The 25,363-nt window shown below is 43.2% G+C and overlaps 1 protein-coding gene across 10 annotated transcripts in view; it reads left to right on the top strand.

The window, feature by feature from the left end:
- Positions 1 to 25,363, top strand: part of AKAP13 (A-kinase anchoring protein 13) — a 146,802-nt gene that overhangs the window by 25,500 nt on the left and 95,939 nt on the right. For 9 of the 10 annotated variants that reach the window (XM_015873121.2, XM_015873125.2, XM_015873123.2 and 6 more), the window contains exons 4-5: positions 10,076 to 10,372; positions 19,486 to 19,669. In XM_015873121.2, the coding sequence (XP_015728607.1) occupies positions 10,076 to 10,372; positions 19,486 to 19,669 (481 nt within the window). Of the gene's footprint in view, positions 1 to 10,075; positions 10,373 to 19,485; positions 19,670 to 25,236; positions 25,255 to 25,363 lie in introns of those variants that run through there. The other variant, XM_032446921.1, reaches the window with a different exon arrangement.

Below are 25,363 nucleotides of genomic sequence, written 5' to 3'. Positions count from 1 at the left end.
TCTCTTGCTCCACTTTGCTATAATGGTATGACTTCTAGTTTGTAAATATTTAATGTTTAATGACATTCTATTGTGGAAAATACAAAATCATATTTACACATAGTAAAAAGCTTTTCAATGTGAGCAGGGTACTGGAGGATATATTTGCAAGGTTAAAGATGCTAGTGCCTAAATGTTGTACGGCCTGGTAAGTTCTGATTACTCTTAGGATCTGCTTAATTAGTGTGACGAGTTTCATTGCTATAAACCTTGTGAAACACAGCCCTTCTCCCTGAAATCTTGTGCAGTTCAAAACAAACACGGCATTTACTGAAACTCCTTGCAGAAGCAAGGAAACACGTGGTGCTCAGTGCCCACTATTCCTCTAGCAGAGAGTTCAGACAGAATGGCTTTTCACATTTAAAGCCCACCACTCTCATTTAGCCTTTGTGCACTTAAAACAAATGAGCACAGAGTTTTCCTCTGGTGACTTCAGGCCCATGGGAATGGGCACTTTCCAGGCTGCGGTCCCTACAATTAACCTTCCCTTCTGACTTCTTGCTGTGCAGCACATTGGTACATAGTGTGAGGAAAATGCCTGATATTTTCTCTATATCCAGTGTAGCTTATGGAACTGAGTGCATTGTTTTATTGTTATTATTTGTCCATCTAGTAATTTGTTATAAGGGATGTGCATGAAGTATGATTTGGCCTAAGGACTGAGCTAATTCCCTCCTGGTGATTAGTGGCTGAGAGTTGGCCACCTCATTTGCTCATTTCCGCTCCTTTCTGTGCTGTTGGAGCTGTTTTCTGCTCGGGAAGAGAAGCCTTTTTACAGTGGCTGATTCCTGTGCAATCAATTAGCTCAGCGTCTGTTTTCTCACTGAAGGGGAGAGGCTGTGACTCGCAGCCCATGTGTGCATGGGGTGCTCAGGGGCTGTGACAGCGTGCTGTGACCTCATCTCCCTCCAGGGACCCAGTGGCCAAATTGCCAAGAAAGGATCTGAAAGGATGCTGTGTTTGCCTTCAGGAACTAGAATATTTCATGGGATTTCCGGGCAGCAGTAATGCTTTCCTACAGCATTTTCCCGGGCATCCTCAGTGCCATGGCTTGGCTGGTGGCCATGGCTTGTCCCCAGCTCCATGGCTCTGCTTCTCCTGTCCTGCAGGCCCTAAGTCTAACTGAGTCATTGGGGAGGGCTCTCTGGGTTCTTCTTGCCGCCATTAGTTGTAACAAGTGGGAAATCTGACTCTGCTTCTGATTCAGAGGGAAAGGAGGTAATTGCTTTCAATTGTTCCCTTGTTTATAACAGGATTTCATACTTTCTGGTGTAGTAGCATAGTGATTTTGTTTCTTAGATATTCCATAAGGGATGATTGTTGACCCAAGATCCAGCTTAGATCAGACCAACGTTGAACAGGGACCTCAGGGAGAGGCAGGCCCATGTGTATGGGAAGGATGGCTGCAGTATGAGGGTGACATCTTAAATGCAAAGCAGCTGTTGTGTGGCATCCTCTCCTGTGTTTGTACCTCATTTTGGAGAAACTATCTGAGGGGAAAGAAAAGATTTCAGTGAAGACACTGAGTAGAAGCAAACTGGAAGGGGAAAATCACGTTATCATGCTGACACAGACGTGCTTGTCCTGTGCTACCGCAGCGCTGATTTTAATGCAAGCATGACTTATTTCAGCCCAGCTCTTTCTCCTCCTCCTTCCTGATCCCCGCAGTGAATCTGTAATCGTGTGTTTACATCGTATATTCGACCAGTTGCCTGGGAGATGCTGTGGTGACTCATGGCTGGTGTTATTTGACCTCGGAGCAGGATTAGCCATGAACAAGAAGGCGGTGTGTGCGAGACCAGCCCTGTTTAAACACCCCAGCCTGGGCAGGCAGTGAGTGCTATGCCAGCAAGCTCTGCAGGCAGCTTGCAGCCAGAACCTTGACCTTCTTCCATCTGGGAACATCTTTCCTTTACCTTGGCACACTATTGCACACCCTTGTGAGTGTGGCAGCTGCTGGAGGCTCTGCTGAATGCAGGGGGGCTGATTTGTTAGAAGTACTCCAAACCCTCTGCCAACCTTACCTTACACCTCTGTACTTCCCTCTGGGGACCATAGCTCTTCCTCCATCCTCTTCTTGTGTCCTCGTGGCTTCAAGCAGTTCACAAGTCTTAAAATATATAAATTATACTATATAAATCTCTAAATCATACTTATTTATAAGGAGAATGGACTTCCAGCTTCCTTTGGTTTATGTCATGAATCTATAGTGGCTATGCCTTCTCTATACAGCATTCACTAGAGCATAACTAATGTTGGAATGTTGCATGCGGATTTGGTTGCCTTTAGGCAATTTTAACTTAGGTGTAAAGGTGTTTGTTTTTTCCTCCATGGTGGTGTAAAATACATTTGTTACCTCTACAGATTCATCTCCCTAACGTTTTAGATTAGAAACTTCTCTTCTGTGAGGTGCAGACACTTGAAGCTGTAAGCATATTTGATTTAAAGATGCAAGAGGATATGAATGGGAGGGAAAAAAAGACCAGCCAGTGTTGAAGCAGTGCCACTTTGTCCACCGTGCCAAACAGCATCTGGCTGCCAGTCCTGCTGTACCTTCACTTATGCAACTTAGCTAGCCAGAAAGCTCACTTGCTGGAGTCACAGCCTGGTGCCTCATGCCTACTCAGAGAAAGGGGCTTATAGCCTCATTTGGTCTGTCATTTTATAGGAGTGTAAGCTTGCAGGTTGACAGCTGTGTGTACTATAGAGCTTGAAGTGAAAGCATCTTGAATTTTAGTAGCCAGGTGCAAGTGTACAAGGGAGTCTTTTGGACAGGAAAAGACTATGAAAGTGATACAAAGGAAAGGAAAAAAGTGCTCAGAATACATACAGTAAAACTGTGAGTCACACCATAGGAAAAAGGGAGGCAGCAATGAGGCCCAAGAGGTTTCAGGGACATAGGATGTATTTTGGTTTGCTGCCTTATTTACATGATCAACAGCAATTACCAGCCCCTAGTAGGAAGGCTGGAAGCAGGCTAGGATTATTAATCCTTTGCTAGGCTGCAGTGCTAGGAGTCTTCTGTTGGTGTAGGGAAAAAAACTGTGGATCCAGTGATCTTTTCAGTTTCAGTGCCTTGAGGATACCTGAATTTAAATGTCAATTCAGAAATCACACAAAGGATGGAGTGATAACTGTGGTTTTGTTCTTGCTGTGAAGGATGGGGTGGGTGATTATCCTGCCCCCACATTTGGCTATATTATGAATTTAGGGGAAATAATTTCCCCTTATAAGAAACAGATTCTCAACTGAAGTGTCAAAATAAAGGCCTGAGTTTCAAGAATTAGGCAGTGATTCTTTCTTATGCTTCCAATACCTCTTTTGCTGGCAGATCAGATTGCATCATCCCTCTCTAAGCTTCTGTTTGCCTTGATGAAAAGTAACAAAAAAAATATTTTGCTATTACTTTACTGCGATCATTGAGATGTTTTAGTTTCCAAATGATCTAATCTAAATTGTCTATAATCAAATACATTTTCCTCTCTACCAGAGATACTTCATAGTTCTGCAGAACAACTTAAAACAATTCGTAGTCAGACACTTCCAGTGTTAAGGTCCATCTGTGTGGCAGGCAGAGATCATAGAATCATTAAAGTTAGAGCACGTAGGTCATCCAGTCCAACCATCAGCTCATACTTGTGGCCTCTGTTACCTTCTTGAACGCCTCCAGGGTTGATAACTCCACCACCTTCCTGAGCAGCCTGTTCCAATGCATTGCTGCTCTTTCTGAGATTAATTTTTTTTTGTAATTACCAAGCTGAAAATCGAGTGTCATTGTGTGTTTTTCTAGTTTGGCTATTAGTTGCTGAAATATAATCGCTGGATTTGCAGAATTAAGAAAATACCAATGGTCTACATGGGGAAGGACGTAGAAAGTGATACCACCTCTGCTGCTGTGGCTAAGCAGTTTTTTGCTGCTGAAATTGCATTGTTTGAAGATAGCTTGTGTCTGTTTATGTTAAGAGAAACTTGTCCTGCTTAGTGTCAGTCATAAACTCAGCTTTTCAATAAGTCCTTGTTAGTGTAGCAGTTGAGCCTGTAGTCATCTTTAATATACTTTTCTTCCCAATATTTCTGCAGGGTAGGGAGGGTAGAGTGGAGGCGCTGACTGGCTTAACAGGATGGCACATGGTGGTACAGAAAGTTTGTCAAAACAGGGAACTGAAACTTGAATACAAGGCAGCAGCCTCATCTCCTGCCTCTGCTTCTGAAGCAGTTTTTTTTCCCACTGAAAACAAAAATAAATCAAGTCTGAAATCGTGGTTTGGGAAACAACACAATAAAAAAGGAACGACCTCATCCTTGTTCACATGAGTCAAAAGCCCCAATTGCAGTGTGTGGCAGAGCTCTAGATCAGCAAGCTGCTGGGTAGATCTTGGGAGAACTTTGCCAGCTGTGTTTGGAGGAGGGCACAGAAGAAAGCTCACTGTGCTGTGTGTTGTATACAATGTGCTTCATACAAGCTCTAATGGCTGCACCGTCAGGCACCAATGTGGGTTTGTGCTTAAAGAGCAGGTATCTGGGAAGTGCAGAAGAGCAGCAGAGGAAGGACAACAAAAAATGGTGAAAGGTCTGGAGGGTAAGATGTGTGAGGAGCAGCTGACGTCCTTTGGTTTGTTCAGCCTGGAGCACAGGAGGCTGAGGGAAGGCCTCATGGCAGCCTGCAGCTCCTTGTAGCTTCCTCACGGAGCTGATCTCTCTCTGGTGGCAGTGAGAAGACTTAATGGAGTGGCATTAGCTGTGTCAGAGGATGGTCAGGTTGGATATTAGGAAAAGGGCTACAGGGCATGGCCCTGAGCTGCCCGAGCTCGGGGTGCATTTGTTCTGAATTCCTGTAGTCCTTTGCTTTGTTTTATTCCCCCTTCCTTTTTGCTAGTTGAGTGGATAAACTGAAATTAATTTCAGCTAGCTTGGAAATATCTTCATTTCAAACTTCTATTTTACTGTGAAATCCTTTACATATGTTCCTGCTTTATTCTCTTCTACCACAGACCGTGTTTTCCCCTAGGAAACAACTTTTCATAGAAAAAGCTATATTTCATGAATTGCAGTCTTCGTACTGGGAGACCAAAAGGGTAAACAAGTTGCATAACAAGTGATCACTTGGCAATGCTAGTTGTGGATTTTAAAATACTCATAATTATGAAACAAAACCCCCCTAAAATAGAATAGAACAGCATGGCCAAGAAGACTTTTTGCACTCCATCCTCTTTGGTGTACTTAATTGCTCTAGGCAGTGCAATTAAAAGGAAGTGATGTTAGTTCTAGATGACATCAGTGACAGGAAAAAATGAATTTGTATTGAAGTTATTTATGAGGTAATGTGTAGGGTTTCACTCTTCTACAGTTTTATACGAACTCTACAGCATAAAGAACCTAAAACAATCTTTCTACGCTCTCTGTATGAATAGTACAGGATTTGAAATGAAAAATGAAGGCTCCTGTCCATTGTTTTTATTGGCCAATGTGTTTCGTATGGTCTCTTATGTTTCAGGAGTAAATACAGCAGCTGCACATGAGACATATCAAGCATGGGCTTTAGTTCTCAGAATCAGAATTTGGGATTTCTGAAGGGGAGAGCTTTATTCAAGTGGCCATAGGAGATCCTTTGACTTCTCTGTCTACAAGCCACCAGATGGCAACACTTGTTGGATGCAGACTGAAAATACTCCAGGAGATTCACAACATTCTCTGTCTGGCTTTCCTGTCCTGTTTAGACCTCCACATAAGATCTCTTTAAACAGCTCCCACCGTGGTAACTCAGAGAGTGCAATTAGCAAAGGAGTCCTCAGTCACCAAGCAGGCAAACCTAAACATGTGCTTCCAGCAGTGCTTTAAATAGCTGCTCACACTGGGGGACCATTGTCTAATATCTCAAATGTGAATTCTGAAAATAGGAGGTTTGGGCAGGATTTCCACTTTCAGAGGAGTAGGAAATGAAATCATGTTTTAGTAAAAGCTCTGCTTGGGAGCAACAATGTTTTGTCTCCATGTGTGCCTTGTTTGATGATAAAAAGTCTGTTCAGAGTCCTGCTGCCACCCGTTCAAACACACCCCAGGTCAGTGAAACAGACACCACTTGGATGTTTGAGTCTAAGACTATACATGAACTTGTCTATGAAGTCCTTGCAGCTGATCATCTCCACCTTTTGCAATGTTATTTTGCAAATGTTATTGTGGAGAGGAGGCAGTGCTATCATACCAGCTCATCTCATCAGGTTGAGTACAGAGAGGCCAGAGCTTCATGTTTCTTGTTTTTTGTTGTTGTGTATTGCCCAAAGCAAGTTCCAGTAAGTGGCCTGGTAAGGAATTCTGTAATTGAAGACTTGTTGTCTTGCTTTAAACAATTTTTAAAGTGTTGGTTTGTGAAACTGAGGAATTCACTTTATCGTGGCAGAAACAAACTGCTGCACCCATCTCTGCACAGACTGGAAAGTGCTATAATTTCTGTATTTTTCCTGTAATATGTTGGCAGATCCTAGAACAGCTCTCAAGTATTGAGTTGCTTCTAAATCTGAAGTAATCGAGGACCAGGAGAAACGGGGTAACATTCAATACAAGAAGAATTAAGGGGTGGATTATTTGACTTTTATAACGGTTTGGCTAACATATAAATGGTGAAATTCCATACTGTGGCAAAGAAAAAGTGCTAAGAAGAGAACAGTGAGGATGCCAGCACACAGCCTGAGACATTAGCAAGCAGCAATGGTAGAAACACTGTTATGTTTGTTGGAGAAGTTAGAATTCAGGTTGGAATGTTGCTGGATGGTAATAATGTGGTGGTGTTCAGTATGTTACCATTTGCTTTGGATTGCTTGTTAGGCCAGATGATGGGATTTCTGGATGAGAGTGAAGGCAATCTGCAATGTTATGCAGCAACTCAGACCCATTTAAGCTCTAAAATGCCCAGATTTCTCCCTTGTGGGTGCACCCATGGGTGTAATTCATTCAGTTCCCCCCCCCCCATGTTTTGAACCTTCTGAATTGCAAACGTTACAGGTAGGCTATAAGTAAGCTGATGTTCATCCTGATGCACCCAGGTTTTTCACCTTTTTAGTGAGTCTGAAGAGCTTTGTCTTGCTTCTAGATGGAGCAGTTAATGGCCATATGTTGTGATGCTTGTGATTTTGAACACGCTCTGTGTAGGCTGGGTGAAGGATGCTGCACACCAGCACCATGCATGGGTCCATCCTTCACCCTGCTAAGGGAAAACCCCACTGGAGCAGAATGGAGACCATTCAGAGCAATAGCAGCTGTTCCAGCCTTGCCCTGAGTTCTTAGTGATCTTAGGCAAGTTCCTTAACCTCATGAAAACAGCTTTGGGCTTATTCTGCGGATGATAACCATTTATCTCCCACGAGTGCCAGAAAGCTGAGCTCATTTTTCCTACCACTGCTTAACGTGCTCTGGGAAAAGGGCTACTGAAGTTCAACTGTTATTCCAGGGTAGGAAGCAGGTCTTTGATGTTGAGAGCAGCCTTGCCACACTGATTGTTCCTGCAGAAGGTCCTGTGTGTGCTCGGGTGTTTGAGCTCGTTTCTGGTGACGTCCCTGTGGCTCTTTCAAAGCAGGGGGCAGAGACCTCTTGAGCAATCTTTTACTGTTTGCCACGCTTGTTACTTAATTGCTCCTCCTGTGTTTGAACTCTTTGCCAAAGTCAGAACCTGTCCCAGACTCTTAACCCCCCAGTCTGACATCTCATCAGATGTAGGGAAGGAGAACATCAAAGCGTTGTGAGGGGCTGCCCTTTGGAATAACATTCCCAAGGGTTTAGCAGGATGCTTGTTTGATCCTGTCAGATGTACGTGGATTGTCAGCTCCGGCACTTCTCTTTTAAAGCTGCATTGGGTGCTAGTGGGGCAATCAGGAGAACCACCTCTGGCTGCGGATCAGGACACGGTCTGGTTGCCACCTCAACTTGTTTTGTGTCCATGCTTTAAATGCACTGCAAGGCTGGAGTTCCACACATGCTCAGTGCAAGTGGATCATGGCTCATCCAGTCTGATGTGCTGGATGAAGGCGACCACTTTTCTCTACTGAAGTTTCTCTTGTCATAATGGAGAAGCTGTGGCGGTGAAGGTGTTTGTTTCCCTCATGAAGAAGTGACTGTCCTGCAGTGTTTCTCTGATTGCCAGCAAGCTCTGCTTGCCTCCAGCTTCACTCCTGAAAGTCAGCTGCCTGTCTGGCAGAGTAGCTGTTTTCTAGGTTGTTTTGCAGATGGGATTCTTATGGGAATAGAGAGAAAATAGCTTAAAAAAAGTCAAAATCAAAGGTTTCGCTTTTCTCATGTGATTAAGCAATCTTTCAATCTTTTATTAGGCCTTTTGCATTTTAGCAAACTTCCACTGCTTTGCATGAGGAAAAGCCAAGTTCGCAGCTCTTGAGTCAGCTTTTGCTGGCTCTTCAGGCTGAGTGCAGCTCAGGGCTTTGGTAGAGGTTTTAAATAGTGTTAGTACGCCTTCTTAGCTCCTTGTTCTGATATCATTAGAAGGAGCAAAGCAAGAAATTACATGGGGAAGGCTGGAAAAGTCTACAATGAAGAGAAGTTCCCCCCAAAATTGTATCTTCTCCTTTGGGTATTTGAGGCTGCTTCATTGAGGATGGATGGAACTTATGATAGATTTCCTCGGGGCCACTGCCAGTTCCATTAGATAGTGATGAGTTAAACTTTGAACGCATGTGTAATTTCTCCAAGTCCTTACTGCATCAGAAAGAGCATCCTGTACTTTCCTCCAAGTTAGACTTATCCGTAGCTTCCAAAGAACCCCCAAAGTAGGTCTTCCCACTCTTATTCTTCACTATAAAGTCAGTGTTAGTATGTCTGTTCCTTCAGCTTTCACTTAGTTTTCCTTTGATATGTTTCCAGCTGCACTTGCTCTCCTTGGGAAGTCACACAGCCTCATCTCTTACAATTTGGTGCTACCCACAGTGTCCTAATAGCAGTTTTGACCTCTCAATTAACTTCAGGATTGCCTCTTTCAGCAGACAAACCTGTACAGTTGCCAAAAGCCTCAGAACAGATCTGGAAGGTTGGCTGAATGGCTGCAGAGATTAGGGACGTATTTTCCTTTTGTGAGTGAAATCAACAGCAAAGAGCCTCGACACAAGAAGGAAACTTTCCCACTGACCACAAATAGGGGCTTAAATAGAATTTTCAAGCCTTTAAAAAAATAAATCGTCATTTTGTATTTAATTAAGTAGGGTTTCGTGAATGCGGTTCGATGCCGAGGTCATGTGCAAAAAGAAGCTTTTCCAGTAATTAGTGCAGGGTTCCATGCTGTTCTGGCAAAAACAGCACTGACGTCAGGCTGACACAGGAACAAGGAGCTGTGCCGCACCGTGAACTTAAAGCACGAACCTTATTATTGAAGGGGCATGTCTGACAACTGCCAGCACTGGCTGCTTTGGGCCCTAATTAAATAAACGTAGCAGAGTTCTACTGTTTTTATTTGGTAAATATGGAAAGAGGCCATTTTGGGTTTTTATTCTGCAGAAGCTTAGTTTTAGCGCTGTGTTTCAGGCTGTACTCTCCCAGCTCTTGCTGCTTTGTAGGTCTGTGTGTTAGGTGATGTTGCTGTACAAGCCAAGTGCTGTGCCAGCTTTTGGTATAGGAGGTTTTCCAGCTCTCAGGTTCTACTTTCTGTTGAGTTCCTGAGTCCTGTGGAGCTGGAAAGGAAAGGTCCGACTCTATAATCTGGCTGATTGGATCATAATTCCCACTGGTGCATTAGCAAAATTGTTACCAAGTGCTCTTGAATGTACTTGTAGCTGGTCAGAGCTGAGCTGCTGGGATACTTCTGGCTTTATATTATGCCAAACAGAAGAATTGCACATCTTTTAAAATCTGCACAAAATACTTACACCTCTTCAAACACTTTGAGATCCAAGAAAGCTTTTAATTTAGAGTTGTGACTCTTGATAACTTGTATTTATCTGATTTAATATAAGGAATGTATGTGTCAAAGATGCTGCTCAGCAGTGGCTTTCTTCAGCACTCAACTGTTCTCTTCTACTGTTTCCCCTGGTTTTCTTTGCAGGCCATGACTGCTGTGAGACCGTGAAGGTGGCACTTTGTGCTTCTAAGGAAGGTCGCCCTGTTCTGGTGGTGGCAGAAGAGAGCTTCAAGTTCATCCAGGATGAAGCTTACGATGCAGCCCAGTTTCTGGCCACCTATGCAGGGAACCAGCAGGCACTAAACTTCACCCGCTTCTTGGACCAGTCGAGACCACCTGCTGCAGATGTGGATATTTTGGATGAGAAAGTAGCTTTGGCATTTCGACACCTGAAACTACCTGCAGAATGGAACGTGCTGGGAACAGATCAGTCCCTCAACGGTGAGAAGCATGGAGATGTATGTGAGGTGTGGGTGGGAAGAGGGGTTAAAAGCCACCTGCTCTTGGAGTCATCCACTTGTCTTTCAAAATATTAATTGGTCTTTGTGCACAGAAATGGGACAGGCTGTATGCTGACATGTCCTACTGTGTCTGTGCCCTACGCTTTGCACTTCAGCTACCTTGAAATACAGGTCACCTGTGATTTCTATATCTTCATTTATAAAATAGGACACAATGTCATAAATGGTCAGTGTTGCAACACGTGCAGATAGGGGTGTTTTTTTTTGGTCTGTGCAGTGTTATTCATGCATCAGCATCACGCTTCTCCAGTTTCCTGAAAGAGATGGGTCTGTGGAGGAAGCCTGATGCTTTGGCCTTGTGCCACAGCCTTGGTGTATTTGATAAACACTGGTTTTATTGCACAGGTGCAAAGGAACTGTAATGTGCGTAAAACACGTTTGATTTCTCTTGGAGAAGCTGGCAGGCTGCCTACAGGCAGCATGTTTGATGCCAAAGCACCGTGAGGATTGGTCCAGCATCCCTGCCTGTACAGATGTCTGTGAACACAGATCTTCCCCAAAATGAGCCCAGATAATTCTGCAAGTCAAACAGAGTAAAAGTGGGAAAGCCTGGCTAATGTGTGCCCTTAACCCATAGCAGAGAGTGCTACTGAGAGGTCATAAATAGATATCAGTGCTGGCCCAAAGCCTTTAGTAAATGCAGCAGAGCCGGTGCGTTCAAGGTGCTGTGACATGGCTGTAGCCTTGGAATTCTGCTTTTACTTTTCGTCATAGAGAAGTTTTCAGGCAGCATACTGGTGCACTGTGGGGCTAATTCCAGTGTTGCTGTACATTTCTAAGGTATTTTGGCAAATAGTTTCACACGAGGAATATGGCTGTGAGGCATTCGCTATCTATTATGGGATACGCCAGCCTAAACACTGCAACAGGAATGAGTTGTTCAGCACAGCGGCTGCAGTTCTGCTTGCCTTGATGGGGTTTTCTGCAGGACTTTTTCCTGCTTTAATTGTCACTGCCTCACTGACTGCTTTTGTAAACACGAGTGCATGGGCAGGCAGTCAAAGCAGCATTAGCAGACGTTCAAAGATGTGATCGTATTTAGTGGTTTCTGGATAGAAATTCAGATGCTGTTGTCTGTTTACTGGGAGATAAACACTTGGTATTTTTTCCTTCTCCATGGAAGACGCTGATGTTTCTTCTTGCGTTTTATAAAGCTGTGATACTGCAGGAATCTCTGCTTTATGTAAGTGGTAAAAATATAGTTAAAGATTGGCTGAGTGCTCTTAATTAATGAAAACTTCAGTTGAAGCACTGAGTTGCTACTAATGTTGCAGGAAAGCTCAGATCCACTTTCTTTTTGTCTTTGATTCCTCTTTGGAAAAACCAGAAGTTAGGGAAATCAGCCATAGGGTTTGCTCAGCGTGCACTTATGTGCCTGAAAATCACCGTGGTATAGGCTGTGGTATATAGCAGCAATAAATGCAACCTTCATCCAAGAGTGCTGGCCTAATAAAATGTTCCCTTGCAGTAAGTTTTTTTTTCACATGTAACTGAATAAGGGCAATCTGTTGATGCCTTGGTCTGTTTTTCATCTCCTGGTTGGCTTTTTGTCTGGAGGCAGATTTATCTGGTAGCTTTTTTTCAGTAAGCTGATTATAACTAGGGACTTTTGGGGAATTTTTGTGATTGTGACAGGAAAGATTTGTATATATAATCATCCTTCTGGTCACGTAACCCTGTTTTGGGAGAACAAGGTTGGAGAGATGTCTCTGATTCCTGACGGAGAACTACATTAGGAAAAGAGCACCTCTGTGGTGGTGTTTGTGTGTTAATCTGGGTTGGGAAAGTGGAAAAATCACTGCACAGATTGGAACCGGGGGAGCATGAGAACAATTATGCATATGTTCTGGTCAGTGCCCCTCCAGTGGGGGACCACCCATCCCTCATTGCATCACTACCTATGAACAGTTATCTCAATTCATATTTCCCATTTTGCTAAATGTCACTGCCAGACACTTCAAATAACCTTCTTGAAGGAGAAAAATACTATAGAAATAAGAACAAAAGAAAATGTCAGATCCTTTCTTGAAAGACTTTCACGCTGCCTCTAAGCTGGCATTTCTCTATGGGCTCTTGTGGGTTGGAAACAAAACGCTGCTGTTTAGCAAAACCTCTGAAAGTCAGACTGCGAGGAGAGCCTCAGCCAGCAATCTGGGCACAGAAATGCTGTTATAAGGTGAACGTTGCTGTTATAAGGTGAACGTTGCTGTTAAGCATGCTTAAAAGGAGATATTTCTAAAGGCTGGAGCCTAGAGATAGGTGTGAAGTGTCTGCTGTTCTGCATGAAGAGTTTGAATGGTGGCTCCAGGGATGAGCACAGCTTGGTGCAGGCTTGTGAGGAGGGGCTGGCTCTGCACAGGCCTCTCCTTTCCTTTGCCCACTCCCAGCTCTTCCAGCAGAAGGCAGGGAGTTCAATGCTGTCACGCTCCAAAGGACAGGGAGGATGCTGCCATAACACTGAGTAAGTAAAAGTGCAGCATTGTTGTGGTCCAAAGCTATGTAAGAACTATGTGCTTGCTTATGTTTTGGTTGCCAAACCAAGGTCTTCATTCTTCAGGAGTTTTTCATTGCTCTAGATTAAAGGCACGGTGCATTCATATATCCAAATTGCTAAGAATGCATTGCTTCAGCTGTGGGTTAGAAATACCTCTAACATTATTTAAAAGTGCCACAGGACATTTGTAAGCATTCCAGTGAAACACCTTTCTTTTTTTTCCCCATAACCTACTAAAGTTAGCTGTTGCCATTCAGCAAGAGAATTTTCTTCAGGTTTGGTAATCCCTGTAGTATTTTTCGCTAGGTTTTCTTTCTATTTATGTCTTTTTATCTCTTTAGACACCATTTTCATTTGAACAAACTGAAAGTAAACTCAGCTTGTATTCCTGTATGCTGTTGACCCAGCCTGGTCCTGCCAGCATCTGTAATGCTTGAGTGATGGAGGGCAGTGCTTGTACATGGGGAGTCCCTGGCTAGAAAAGCAAGTTCAGAAAACAGAATCTTCTTCTCTGAAGCTGTTGTTCAGTGGTCTCATCTTAGACTTAGGGATACTCAGTTTCAGGACATTTTGATTAGCACGCTGTTCCCATGCAGAATAAGCTGATCTAAATTGCCTTCCCAATCTCTACCTCTTAATTTCCTCATTCTCTGTGAACCCACCTCCTTGAGGTGCAGCCTCCTATTTGCTACTTGTAGAAGGCCCCAGAGAAGCCTTTAATCCATATTTTAGAGAAAAGTTCTACAGAAAGTCTTGCAGTAACTCTTCGTTAGATACCTGTTTATTCACACACACAAAATATTTCACAGAACACTTAGCTGTCGTGCCTGTTATGTAGGACAGATCTTGTAGGACTGGGAGCCCCTAAGTTCTCTGACTCCATCATGGAGCAGGTAGGATAGTCACAGCCACAGTGCTCTTACCCAGCACTGTCCCTTCCTGGGCTTTGCCCCTAATTTTCTGTCAACTCATGTGAACTCAGATGGCATCCCAAGTTTATTTCAGACTATCCCTAGTTAAGGATGACTTTTGTTACCATGGTGTTCCAAACACAGCATTACTTTCAGGTGCTGTGTAATCATGTCTGATCTTAATTATTGCTAGTGCACTGTAACTTTCTTAAGTACATAGTTGTTAGTGCTGTTAAGCGTAGGGTTATTTACTGTTCCCTGTGACATTTAGAAGGCTGTTGTTGAAATTCAACAGATGGGTTATACTTTATATCTAGAAATGAAAATTTAATATGTATTCTGAGGATATATGCAATCTAAATGCAGGACTGTAATTTTCTATTTTAAATGATTAAGCAGAAAATAAACTAACTAGAAAACCAGAGCAGAATATTTGGAGGTATGAGTAATGATTATGGCTTGTTTGTGCTGCAGTAGGGAGAAAAAGATGGCAAAAAAAGTAGGGAGGATTTAAGGTATGGAAAGCTTAGAGAATTTAATCCGTGAGTTATCTGTCAGTAGTGACCAAATTGCTTTCAAAACTTCTTTTAGGAACCAGTCTGTTCAATTTGCTCATCAAAATAAGTGATGAAATCCAGACCAATGGTTCCTATTTTGGTGGTGTGAGCTCTTCAGGTTGATGTTTTCAGGGTGCAGTGATGATCAGCTGTGAGAGCAAGTGATTCCCTGTGAGAACATTGGGAAAAGCTGTCCCTTTGATGAGCTGCAAGATAGCATTGATTGCAGGCAGATAACCAGAATACCATCTTAGCAGATAAAACACTTAGCAGCTCCTGGGCCTTAGGAATGCAGTTACTGACGTCTTGAAGACGTCTTGAATATATACGGTTTCCCAGAAGCACTGAATAGCAAACATCCATATGCAATAATGCTTCTTGAGAAATAAAGCTCTGTGAGCTCACTGGGAAGGAGATGGTGGGGAAGAAGTTGCCTTGCCCCAGTCTGGAATAGTTGGGAGTTATGTTTAATAACGGTGCATGAAACACAGTAGGATTTCAGTATACGATGCAATAGGCCACATCAGTAGAGATCAGAAAGATCTCCAAAGGATACCAGAAACAGAGAATGTCTGAAGAGAGCAGTAACAACAACAAAAGCCTTATTAAAAAACAAACAAACAACAAACAACTTTCAGGACTAACTATAATGAAATTAGGAGCTACCTTTTTTTCTCCACTGGAGCATGTTAAAGGGATGTGGCTGATGGTATTTTCCGGACATAAAGCTTTAATCTGTTCATCTCCTGCATTCCTTTTATAGTTTCTACTTGAATGCTTTTAGAATAATAGTTAGCAGTTTTCTTTTCCCTGGGTTTTGTGTTCTTTCCTATCTGCTTCTCACCTTTCTCTCTGCCCTCTGATAAAGGCTTGTATAGTATAAATGGGCATGATCTTTCCCGAGCCAACAGCACGAAGTAGTCTGTTCAGCCACAGTACTTGATAAGTATGGTAAGATAAGATGAAGAAAATATATATTTTAGTGTAATGCCCTCTCCATTGCAAAGTGGGAAGCAGAAAATGTTCATTGGCGTTACCACCAATTGGCATTTTAGGGTGTTTCTGTTCCCTTAGGAGTTAGTGGGAGTAGGGACATGAAGATCCTTTAGTGCGTTTGGGAAAAGTCTTGTTTATAAGATTAAAAAAGAATTACCCACATCTTTTATTAACTGAACCGGTAACTCCAACAACTATCTCTTCACCTTGATCCTTCCTTTAGTACTGTTGTCTTCTCAAGCACCAGGTGACAGCTTGTTTCTAGGTTTTGCTCTGAGCACTGAGAACACTTTCATCCATAAACAGGATTTGATGGTAGACTTCAAAATTGCAGACAATACATGATTTAGGCTGAGAAACAAGGGAAAGCCACCATCACAGGAAGAGTAGCAAGAGATACTTTGAGCTGTTCCAACCCATGGTTTTCTCTCCCTCACTGAGCTGTCTCAAGGTTTGGAGGGTAAACTGAACCATTCAGCATGGATTTCTATAAATAAATAAGCAGCAAATTTTAAAAGGAAATACAGGAGTTGTTTTTTTGTTGCTTTGTTTATTTTTTCTTTTTTTTCCTGTTATTTAATCAGGATTAAAATGCAAGTTCCTTCTTAGGGAACGGTTTGTGTGTTCTCAGACGTGTCGTACCCAAACCTTTATATTTTTGTTCTATTTCAGTGCTTTTCTTATTTAGTGCTAAAAGCACCTCAAGCCTTAATCATTTACAGTTAGCAAAGTACATTTGATATTCTTCTATGGAAATTTTGACCTTAGCTACTCAGATAAATTGTTCATGTGTCACAGCTGCAAAAAAAAATACATTAAAATAATACATCTAAAGTCTTCTGTTTTGCCAGCTGGATTAGAGTGCCCTGCCATTATGGGACAATAATCATATGTTTCAACTCTTGCCTATTACTAGGAAACAAGAAAGGAACAAAAACAACTTTGGTCTTTCCAGTATCGTGCGTCTTGCTTTTCCACAGTTTCCTAATTACAAGAACCTTTTTGTTGACATTTAAAAGACAGCCATTTTGTGATGAGGAGCTCATGTTTGGTGTGGTAGGAGAAGCTCTGGCTAGTGCTGGTTAAAGCTTCTGTTGCTCTTCTGTAGCTGGGAAAGGCATTTTGTACCGTGACAAGACATTGTAATAATTGACTGAATTTCTAGCATCCCATGTTACAAGCCTCAGACCTTCAGAGCTGGAATGGCTGTAGGCATGCCGCTCATCTGCCTTCCATCTCCATCATGCAGCACTCCCATACTCAATGCACACCTGCTCTTGGCTTGTTCTGAGCAACACTGTGCACCAGCAGATGTATTTGTCATTGTATATTAGTAGTTAATCCAGTCCACAGATGGCACACGCCTTTTCACTGTAGCTGTGTGAGTTTTAAACACTCCAAAACCCTCTAAAGCCATTGCCCAGAGCCCTGCAGTTGTTGTGTGCGCAGCACTTCGTCTCTTTGCTGCCATCATCCGTACCCATCTGTTAGGATGGCCTGGAGCCAGTCTGTATGTCAGGCAGATCCTTTCCAATGGACCTGGAGAATGAGTCTGTGTGTTTAATATGCTGAGGATGGCAACGTGCCATGTCTTCTTGTATGCATCTTCTGTGCATGTCGTGTCTGCACAGAGGCACTGGGGCAGTGCCAAGTTCAGGTCAGTTGCATTTGTAGCCACCTCCATCCACCTGTATCCACTAATTTGACAGTAGTGAAGATTGTTTTTAAAAGAAGTAGAGAAGAAAAGGTTGGATTTTCAGAAAGCACATTCAAATTAGTGGATTGAATCATGTGAACATTTGGAACAAGTGGGAGAGGCAATTCCTTTATGGAAATATGTGTAGGGAGGGGCACCCAGGTGGATCAGGGGATGGATAGCTGCAGGTACCTTTCGAAACTTGCAGTTGGTCTTTGTTTTTATTGAGGAACCAAGAGCTGGTAAGCAGAAGATGCCGCTTCCTAGCTGTGCAACTCTCAGCTAAAGGAGGAAGAGACATTTTGATCCAGGAATCCATGGTTATGCTTTTCAGGTCTGCCTTGGTGCAAGGCTGTTTGTTTCAGTTAGGAAGATGATGCTCCCTTTCAACAAGGCAGCTGGAGTGGGAGACGATGCCTTGCTGCAACAGATGTGGTCAGACCAGTGCAACATGTTCTTTATTTGGACAGCAGTTATTTGCTCCAACAGAAGTGCTGTGATGCTTCCTACATCCGCAGCAGGAAGAGTTGTACTGTTTTAATCATGCTAGCTGACTACCAGTTTATTAGTGCAGTTATTGTGAGAGCTCTATGCAAGTACAAGTTGACAAGGTAAAACTCTGGGCATATGCTTTCACTCTGGTTATGTCCAGTCCTGTATCCACACTTTCTCCCTTCTGCAGCCTCGTCAGTAGTTTCTCTCTTTTGTCTCATCAATTTAGTGTGTTCTTTCTCATTATACCCAAAGCTGACAGTCTTTGATTAACTACCTTGTTAGGCTGTTTATTTCTGAAGCATGATGCACTGTTGCACTCAGTACCAAAATCTTTGTAGTCACTCTCCCATAGAATAAGAACTTATCTGTAAGACCTGCTATTTCTTTTTTCTGTGATCAGCTGGAACCTCCATTCCGACATACTCATGTCTTCAAGATAACATGGTTTTGCTTGACAGTAATAAAAGGATGTTAGGGAGGAAGGGTTGGTTCATAGCCCAGAGATCCTATTCGGAGTCATATGGAAGAGAGACAGTGCCAGAGAGTTTTTGTTCTTGAGTACAGGTCAGTTCTTCAGGAGCTGATCCAGAAGGTGGGGAAAGTCTGTGTGTCAGGCATGGATAACTCCCTCTTTTTGCATTGTTTTTCACTGAAGGCCTTAATGATGTCCCTTAAGAAAGCAGGCAAGCAAGAAAAACAGCAGCAAAGTGATTTCTCTTGGGGTTTGCTTCTTGGGGAAAAAAATAATTAAATCTTACAGGCATTATGTACTTGTGTTTTTAAACTGACTATGTAGATTTGGCTGGCAACCAAATTAATAACCCAATAAATCACCGCTATGATATTAAAGGTATTAAACCATTGGCATGGTTTACTCAGACCCAGCTGGTGCATTTTTGTTGTTTTTGCTGCTGCCAGTCAATCCTGCAATCCTTTGTTAATTAAAAGAACAAATTTTTATTTCTTGCAGTTTTTTAACCCAAATGCTTTCTCCCTCCCTGCTGAAGTAGCACGCTTTGATCTGCAAATGCTGTGTTTCAGCGGTGCATCTGGAGCCCATTTCTGGTGGAAGTTCTCGGTCTGTAGCTTTTAGAGTAGGGGGGATACTTTACTGAGATGAAAGCTTAGGCTCAAGAGTGACTTTTACCGTATTAGAAAGTCACGGTTATTAGACATAAAAAGCAGCAGAGGAGATTACTAGTTTATAAATGCTGCTACTCAGAATTATAGAGCTACTGCAGAAAGCTGAGAAAAGCTGGGCTAAGGCACAATCAAGCCAGGAAATCAAAAGCCTCATTTTCATGTCCATATGAGAGGCTAAAACTGTTCTCTTTTATAACCGCTCTGCATTTGTTAGTCAGTTGTAATTGATTCTCTTCATGCCTTGGGACAAATCAGCGTTCCATTAAATAACATAACTCTTAGATTCCTAAAAGCTGGTCTTGGCCACGGGACTAAAAAAGGCTTGGATGTACAGAGAAATGTACACCCCTGAAGATGCTGGGAGCTGTAGGGAAGCCCTGCAGCTCTGTGGTTGTCGTGGCTGTCCACAAAGCCCTTCTTTTCACTTTGACTTTTGTGCTCTTTCAGTCTGACCCCAAGATGTCCTGAGCACGTTCAGTCCCACTGGAGCCAGTCCCTTGCTTTCAAGCAGCGGTCTCTCCTGGATTTCGCAGCCAGCTTGTGCAGAGCGTGTTTTTCCAGGTGCTGCAGTGTTTAGGTTCCTTGGCTTTTTGGCTGTCAGCACCTTTAGTTCCATGCCAGCCATTGTGCTGCACTTGGCATGCGTGTGGCTTGTCTCCAGTAACAAGGATGTGGGGGTATGGCATTCACCTCAACGGCAGCCTACAAATTCTTATTCCTTTTATTTTTCCTTATTCCCAGAGAACGTCCCTCGGGAGACGCTGATGCACTTTGCGGTGAGGCAGGGCCTGCTGCGGCTGACGTGGTTTCTGCTCCAGCAGCCAGGAGGAAGAGGAGCGCTCAGCATCCACAACCGCGACGGCGCGACACCCGTGAGCTTGGCCTTGGAGAGGGGCTACCAGAAGCTGCACCAGCTTTTGACTGAGTAAGAGTGATTTCATGGTTGCTCTGCTTGTTTTCCTTTATCATGCTTCCCTTTTACTTTAATCCCTGAAGAGTGTCTAATTGGGGAATATTGGTTGTAGGTGGATGGTTGGACTGGATGATCTTAGAGGCACCTTCCACCTTAATGATTCTAAAAGCTAAACTCTACTCTTAAAAGCAAAACTACAGAAAAACTTTCTTCAACTTTATTGCTAGAAACAATGGGAGAGTGACCTTAGTATTCAAAGTAAGTGCAGTATTACTGTTGGGTTCTCCTTTTTTCTTCTAAAGGCATGTTGTTCTGTTTCCAGCTGTGCCTTGCAGCCCAACATGAGTCATGATAATATCAGCTAATTAAGGCAAACCTTATACAAACACAAGTGAAAAATCTTGTCTTCAAACAAGTACAGCTGTTGAAAGGGAGTGCAGCTAGCAGGCTGGTGGCTGTGACTGTCACGTTTGTGCTTCATAGATCTACAGGCTTTTGGTTAGATGAAATCATAACCATTCTGTTGAACTAAAGCAGCGTCTGGTAGAGAACAGATATCTGCTGGTATAAGTAAGAATTTAAGTAAAGTAATGCAAGTATTTGCAGCAGAAACTGTTCTGTTTCATGAGGGTAGAAGCAGCCGGATCTTGCCAACTGCAGCAAGTAACTTGTTGCATGAGCCCTCAGTGCAGCGTTTGACAGAAAAACTTCAGAAGATGGAAAGTTATTTCTGAATAGCAAATGTTTGGCTTACCAGCTTTAAAGGCTGCAGCTTATAAAGACAAAGAGCTTAAGTAAGTTCAGGGGCAGGAGTGGTGTTTGTAGAAGTTTTGGTCTGCATGTCTGCTGTTCTGATGCCCAGTTCTCTTAAGCTTTGTTATTAACTTTGTTTTCCTGATGGGAATTTTCAGATGCTTAGGGTTTATATTCAGTGACCCAATGTCATGTTTAGGACTCTGCTGTGTTGTCCACGTTCTCACGCAATGTTTCTTTATGCTACAAATTGCAAATTATTCTGTTTTCTATAGTTGTTGGACAGGATGTTAGAGGCAGCAAAATGTAAGTTTGGCTGCTCATGTGCTTGCATTTAAGTTTTATCTGAGACGATAAAGCCGACTACATAGCAAGCAGGGTGAAGGAAAAGGTGAGGGGAAGAAGGTGGGACGGGAGCTGTACTCTGACCTTTTCTTTACCACTGTTGGCTGGGATGAATAAAGAGATGGCAGCAGTGTTTCTGTTTTTCCCACGTGAGTTCAGCAACAGTCATAATGTGAAAATACTCAACGGTCTTGCAGGCTGCTTTGTAAAACTGGAATAAGCAAATTCATCCTGAAACTGCAGCCAAGAGCTCCAAGGTGATACTAATGATGTTAACAGAATTTGCATAATATCGCAAAGCCTAAATTGACCAAAACTTGATGAAGCTCACAGCAAATACTGTGATCTGAATATGAGCAGAGTTGTTAATTTTAAAAGATAAGGGAAGTAAACAGAGCTGTTGCAACTGCTCTTCATGTAGTTGGCAGCGTGTTTCACAACCGGTTATGTGGCATTGCCCTCTGCTAGTTACTGGGACAGCTGCTGGTGGTGTTGTCTAAGGGGTTTCTCTAGTGACCTTTGCAGTACATCTTTGAACACAAGATACTCAGTACCTTCTCCATCAAGGTGCTTCTGGCTCTTGCTCTTTTTAATGTATCCTAAAACCATTTAGGTGAGTTAAGCAGAATTATGGTTAGTTTCCCTCTTGAGTGGAAGTACCACGCCTAACCATCTGACAGCTGTGCTATGCATCTTATTGCTCCGAAAAGCTTGCAGTGGTTGATGGCTGCAATGAAGGTGGCCCATTTCTATAGCAGAAGATTCATTATGCTTGGTGCTTTCTGCAATCAGAAGGGGATAAGGAGCTGAAAATCCCTACTGGGAGGAGAAATAATAAGTTTCAAAATAGTGCAAAGCAGCCAAATGCCACGACAAGAGTATATATTATTTACATGCTGTCAAAACACAATGGATACTGCGCAACCTCTTTTCTGCACTCTGCTTATGCACAGGCTGTATAAACCGCGCACACACATTTGGCAGGCAGTGTGTGCCACTCAGCAAAATACAGAACAGCAATGCATGCTAGTGAGAGCTTGTACAAAGGAGCCATTATTTTTACAAGTAATTAAGCTCCACTTTGGAAAATAAATGAATGCAGCATGTTTTGTGTTGCATTATACTTGGGGGGGGGAGGGGGGTTTTATTGTTCACTTGCTTGCTAATTTGCAGGACCCTGCATTTCACAACTCTTCTCTTGGTCAGCATGAGGAAAGGGGAGAAGTTCTGCTGTAATTAAGGCAGAATCATTAAAAAACAGACAGAAAACCTCTGTCGATGCAGTTTTGTCTGGGTTCGGCTGCAGTGTAAATATTTTTCTCCAAAACTAATGACACTGGTGACACTTGGAATTTCTGTTTGTTGGATGAGCTTTCCCTTTTCAGCTCTTGCAGTTCATTTTAAGGATGCAAGATGCCTTCCATCAGAGCTGCAAGTCTGGAAGCTTTGTTTTTTACTGCAGGCTGGAGCCTGTGATGTGCCTTTTGCATCCTCTGGCAGAACTGATGCACCCACAGCTGCTGGCGGGGCTGTATTCACCTGATCTCCCATAGAAAAGCCTTGGGAAGCAAGCAGGGTGCAGAGTTCTCTCTGAGTTTCAACAGTTCCTGAGTTCAGGAGGAGTGAATTGAAAAAATGAAGGCTCCTTTGTTGAAGTGCTGCTACCTTATGTTTAAATTGGGCAATGCTGGCTGCAGGGCGTTGGCAGTTCTGCTGTGCTGTGCAAAGACAGAGCTCCAAGGAAGCAGCAGGGCTTCTAACCAGGGTAGGGTGAGTAACTTGGCCTCTGTAACAGGACGGCTGCATTTTGCAGTACTTGATGTTTTTTAATATGGTTCAGTGTAGCAACATAATCTGCCTGCCAACTCCATGTTCTCTTCAGTGTAAGTCAGGCGAGTAAAATGGCTCCAAGAAATGGCTCGTGTTCTGAATTTCGGAGTCTGAGTGCTGTTCTGTAAAACATACTATGATTTTGTAACCTGATTTTGTTTCTGCAAAGCGAGGTTCTGTCCAGCAGCCCTAAAGTGTCAGTTCTTTTCTTACAGTGAAGCCAAATGCGTGTTGTTCTTTCACAGCTGAGAGTGAGGGTAAGAGAAAAGTAAAGTCTGTAAGAAAAACTCCTGTATTTTCCAGTCCATGCAGAGGGGAGGACACAGAGCACAAGTGTCTTGTGTTTCTAGCATTCATTTTGCTTTTCTGTATTCTCTGCTGGCCTCTTATCATGAAGCACTTCTGTGTGTCTCTGTGGGTTAAACCTCCAGGTAGCAGCCTGGTGTCCCAGATGTGAAGCCATAAGCCAGTATTAGTGCAGATTTCCAAAATTAAACTGACCTAGATTTAATTAACACACACAAGGAACAGCTCACTGGTAGCAGAAGTTTCTCGTGAACGTTTTGCAATGCTTGATAATCACTTGCTATTGTTCCAATTTTGTGCAAGTCTGTGCTGTAATCTCTGTGGTGCCTCTCAGATGAGGAAGGTTTTTCAGTCACTTTACTTTTGTAATTGAATGCTCTTTTCTGGGCTAGGGCTGCGAAAGGATTTGTCTGGTGTCTCATTTCTTTGCACAGCAGTTCAGCAAGTCCATTAAGCACATTTGATTTCAGAAATCGCCTGTTCATCTTCAGCTGTCTGTGGTTCAGGTGCATTCTGAAATCACAAGGTTTTTGGGCTGGGAACATCACTGACTGCAGTGAGTTCAGTGCCAGGCTGTGGCAGTGCGTAACAGGGCTCTGGCCTGGTCCTCTCTGCACCCTTGCCCTAATTGTGAGCTGTTTGTTAAGATAACTGGACTTGTCCTAGGATTGCAAGTCTGCAAATAACTGTTGAAGAAACTGTTTTTTGAGCCCTCCTGTATGATGTATAACTGATGTTCCCATAAATGGGGAGGGACATGGAAGTGCTGGTGTGCACTTGTGCTGTGTATGCCTTAAAGACAGTGGGGCTGTTGACAAAGAGCTGATCATACCCATACAAGGCCTCTGCAACAGCATTGAATTACTCTCTTGCCTGTTTCCATTTACTTTGTAGTGGGACAAAATAAAACAAAAAATCTGTTAAGAGGATATGAAGGGAGCACAGTCAAAAGGGACACACTGAGTCCTCTTAGGGAGTAATAGCATCGCCACTAAATATTAATTGTAATTAGTAATGAGCGGTTGTTGGCATTGTCAGTAGCTGGTTATTGCTGGCAGCCTGCAGTTCCGTTTGAAGAACAAGGAGATAGTTTGGAGCCCCACACCCCCCTGTGTGATGAGCTTAGGAAACTGCCTTTTGTTTGTTGGAGTCTTGCTCTGACATTCTGGTGACTGTGATAAATCTGGGTGTGGATTTTCATCGGAGGGGCTGTTGGCTTGATGTGTATGTAAGTTGTTAGTGTTAGGGCCGTGTTGTGTAACAGCCACCAAGCCCAGCTTCCTGTCCCAGTAGGCACCATTCCTTGTTTATCCCGGACCACAGACAGTCTGTCTGATCTCATATTTTCAGTGAGTTATTAAAATAGCAGCCATAAATCAAAATTTGAATAGGAATGTCAGATATGTAATGCTAAAATCCAGTGTAGGTTTTACTTGTCTTAGACAAAAGAGCACCTAAATTCTAGCATTTCCTCACTTTTTGCCATAGCCATAGTACTTTTTTTTTCTCCTTTTTTTTTTTTTTTTTTTTTTTTTGAAGTGATTTTATTTTCTTTATCATGTGAATCTGATGCTTTCAGAACCACCCCCAGCTGTGGCTAAGTTTACGGTAAGATCCCAAGAGCCAGCAGTGCTGCTGGGTTTGCTTTGTTCCAGCCAAGGTCTGGCTCAGAAATGTGAGGGGATATCCCCAGGAAACAACAAACACCTTGACTTCCTGCACCGCCTTCCGCACTTCCCTGTGGGATCCCCCTTCCTAGTATGAGGCTCTGCTTGACCCACTGAGATTGTTTGGATTGTTTATCCAATCTCTTCCTCAGCCTACCTCTCCCCTTTGGATAAATCCTACTATCTGTGTACTGGAAGGTGCTTCTTTCAAAGCCCTGACGTAGCCAAATTTCAAACCACTCCAACCAATGACCTCTTCTGAAACTTTGAAGGGCTTTTCCTCCAGTTGGAGCATGTTTGTTGTTCTTCATTTCTCACTTATCTTCCCTCTTTTTATAAATATCTGACCGGTATCTGCAGGAAGCTGGGAGCTGCACTGGGACGTTGCAGCCGTTCCTCCACTGCTTTCCGCCCCTCCTTGGCCCAGGGCCCATCCTATCAGCTTCACTACCAGACCAGAATAGATCTGAGCACAAATACGGCACCGCTTTGCTCCTCCTTTGCAGGGGATGGTCTAAAAAATAGTATCCCTTGTGGTTTCTCATGTGTCAGATGTGTTGGTCATGCTGTGGTTTGAGCAAGTCATGGCCCGAGAACGTTTTGGAGGTGGTGAGAGGTTGAGTTTGCTACTCCACTTGCTACGTTTGGGGTCAGCATCCTTCTTTGAGCCCCATTTCCGTGGGTGAAGGGCCACTGGTAAGTCTTTATCCACGCAAGCGCTGTTCTTTCATGAAGGCAGCCATTTCCTTTCTGTACAACAGAAAATAGGCGTGAAGCAGCAGAGAACAGGGCTGGAGGACTCCTG

Source organism: Coturnix japonica, chromosome 10 (assembly GCF_001577835.2).
Source record: "Coturnix japonica isolate 7356 chromosome 10, Coturnix japonica 2.1, whole genome shotgun sequence".
NCBI classification, from domain to species: Eukaryota; Metazoa; Chordata; class Aves; order Galliformes; family Phasianidae; genus Coturnix; species Coturnix japonica.
Note: the sequence above shows the minus strand (reverse complement) of the source record. Positions and strands in the feature narration are given on the sequence as shown.